Genomic DNA, 3,148 nt, shown 5'->3' on the forward strand with positions numbered 1-3,148 from the left:
GATCAATGACCTTTCCATCCGGTACATGTATGATTCCCCAATGCTATAAGGTTCAGGCTATTTCGCGATACCCTTTGTGAATTCACCCACAAGAACTTGATTCATTTACCACTCTAAAACTCAAGTAATCTAGTTGTTATCTTGATAAGCAGCAAAAACTGAGACTTCAAGCCCTCGTCTCGGATAGCGGCCAGGGTCACCTGGCATGAAGTGGAGCACATATCGAATTCTTGGCTTGAGGCTCATCGTCATTGTCAGCGCAAACGACGAGTTCACGCCAGTTGGCAGTTTCCAGCAGGGCTTGGATCCCTCTGCCAAGTCTACTGGAATGAGAAATGAGGACATTGACTTCAATGAACTTGATGAATGGCTTTCTTGGCAGAAAACTAGCCAATCATATCTATCCGAACCAAACGGCCAGTTAGCCATTTCAGCAGTGGAACACACGCCTGCAGACCTCTCGTCTCAATTCCACAAAGCCTCCGAAAAATGTGCAATCAAATCGCCCAGGGATTCTTTGGTAGCCCATTGCGACAGCCAGAAATCGTGTGGCGGGAGCTTGCACGTGGAGGTGGAGACAGATTCAACAAGATCACCACAAGCCGTCTTTGCCCCTGGCTTGACTGGCACAGCTGCAACCGATCAAGGCGTAGATGCTCATGGCTATTCTGGGAGACCCTATGACATGTTGGAAGATTTCGAACAGCTTCAAAATCTTGATGAGATCTTTGACCTCCTAGATAATTGTGCGCTATTTCCCTATGATAGATTCACCAAAACCCATACTGATATCCAATCACTTCTCTCCGAAATCTGAATCTTCCAAAACCAATTAGCGCCTGGAGTAAGAAATTCTGTGTTACCGGAAATTGAGATGGTCAGTGGTATCAATCACCTTCACCAAAACAATTTTCCTGCAAGTTGTGAAACCCCGGAATCTCCCACAGCCAATAAATCTTTGGAAGCCAGTACACTCACTGAGGAATCTATTGCAAGAGACAAACATGATTTGAGCAATTATCTTAAAAGAAAGAGGATTAAATTTTCAGAATTTGTTCCTAGACAAGGACCTCACTTTCATCCCAGTTTTGAAATTCACCAGGAAAATGAAGCATATAGACCTGTGAACTTTCAATATAATTCATACCATGAGAACACTGGGAACATTTCTGGTAGAGCAGAGACAGAATCAAATATAAACCAAGGCAGAAAATTACCCACTTATTTTTATGAGTATCAGTCAACACCAATGATTGAAAAATATCAACATCAAGAAAATTTGGGAAAGTGGGAAAAGGATCAATATCCTAAGCTTTCTGGGAGCTATCACAGGAGCATGGAAAAAGCTCAATATCCTAAGATTTCTGGGAGATGTCATAGAAGCATGTTTGAATCAGATAAAGACACCACAAAATTTAATTTCCTGGGAGAAAAGTTTGTTACAAATCAGTTGAACAGTAGAGATCTGGAGGAGAAATTTCAAGATCAAGGCAGCTTTGTAAGTTTGAAAAAAGCACAATATATTCCCAAGGTTTCTGCAAGATGCCAAAGAGCCATGATTCAATTAGCAGCTAGCAGTGAGGACCATCTCCCACAATGAATGTTTGATATCTATAATTTGACAGCAGAAATTCTGAGTAAAACACAAATATTAGCAAAAGGCAACATTAGATATTGTGAAAACTCATTTTGTAAAGGCACTTACCATGATAAAATATGTGTTCATGGAAAGCCTTCCCTTTTCTTAATCAAACCTCAGGAGCTCTTTCCCCCAGCAGCTCACAATATTAGAACTGGGGGCAAATAAATGTGAATTGTAGGAGGTTAAAAAAAGAAAGAAAAAAACAACATCATGAAGAAATGGACTTCTTTACACACTGAAAATTTGTTTTACATGCCTGGAAAGTTAGAAACCCCACATTGCAACCCAAGTGTATATGCTGTGTTTGAACACTTCACACACTTGGTATTTTTTTGCAATTTAATTTCTCTCATGTTCCAATTTCTCTTTCTGGTTAATGGAGGAGGAGCCTAAGGGCTGGTACCATAGCCAAAAATCCCAATTTTAGATTTTGCTTTCATTTTAATTTTCTTCAAAATATGAAATTCACACATGCAGCATTACTTAAACCAGTGCTGATCATCTTCACAATGAGCAATTTTTGATTGGGAAATTGAAATTTTTCAAGAATTGGTACATATCTCCATTAAGTAGAATAGCTACAAGTACAGATAATCACTACATACATTTATGGTGTTCAAAGTTGATTTGCATAATTTTATGCATGCATAAACCATAAAATCATAAAAATATTTTGGTGAGGAAATTTTGTATTACATAATCAGACAGTCATATCCCCTGCAAGAAAAAAATTATGATTTTATGATTTATGCATGCATAAAATTATGCAAACCAACTTTGAACACCATAATCTTATAATTCACAGTCATTATTTTTAGGATAAATCTATATGGTTGTTTGTGAGAGATCTTGACAAGGATCTGAATAAATGAAAATGATATTGGGTTAGATCTGCCCAAAGATGATTAAGATGAAGTTAAGAAAATCTTTCTCTAACCTGACCTGATCCAGGAAGTGGATTTGGAGGTACAACAACAATTATGGTGATTAAAGTTAAAATTTACAGATGTACTTTGTGCACTGCAAAAAACTTGTTGTGCACTGCAAAAAACTTGCTGTGCACTGCAGGGGGTGTCCACTCAATGTCCCGGCCACAGTGTGCGGTAGCTAAAAACTTCTGCAGCTCAAGCACTGCCCAAAAAAAAAAAGATCCTTTTGCCAGCTGATATGAAGGGCTTTCATTGACCCTCAGGATTATTTACATTGAAATCAGACCAATAAAAAAGAGATGAAAAAAGGTTCTTCCCCCAAGCAAAGCCCACACAAGACACTTAACCTTGAAGCCAAATTTTGATCATCCAACATTGCAAAGCACTTCAACTTGCAAGCAAGCCCTCATGGATTCAACAGAAAGCTTACCTCCGGCATAGAAATGTGAAAATTTGACCAAAGAACCATCTGTCAAAGAAATTTCTGCCAAAGAAGAACTGTCCGGAAACAAAGAACCATCTGAAAAAGAACCAATCAATCCGGAATCCCTCAGCAGCTACAAACTTGATTACTGCA

General features: G+C 38.7%; 1 protein-coding gene across 1 annotated transcript; it reads left to right on the forward strand.

Annotated features, from left to right (window-relative positions):
• Nucleotides 1–205: 205 nt before the first annotated feature.
• Nucleotides 206–817, forward strand: PtA15_5A422 (uncharacterized protein; the record flags this gene model as incomplete). The annotated part of the gene is made up of 1 exon (XM_053169182.1): nt 206–817. One exon carries the CDS (start codon nt 206–208, stop codon nt 815–817), a length of 612 nt encoding a protein of 203 aa, XP_053020404.1.
• Nucleotides 818–3,148: the final 2,331 nt, after the last annotated feature.

The sequence above is a fragment of the Puccinia triticina genome, chromosome 5A (genome assembly GCF_026914185.1).
Source record: "Puccinia triticina chromosome 5A, complete sequence".
In the NCBI taxonomy this organism is placed as follows: domain Eukaryota; kingdom Fungi; phylum Basidiomycota; class Pucciniomycetes; order Pucciniales; family Pucciniaceae; genus Puccinia; species Puccinia triticina.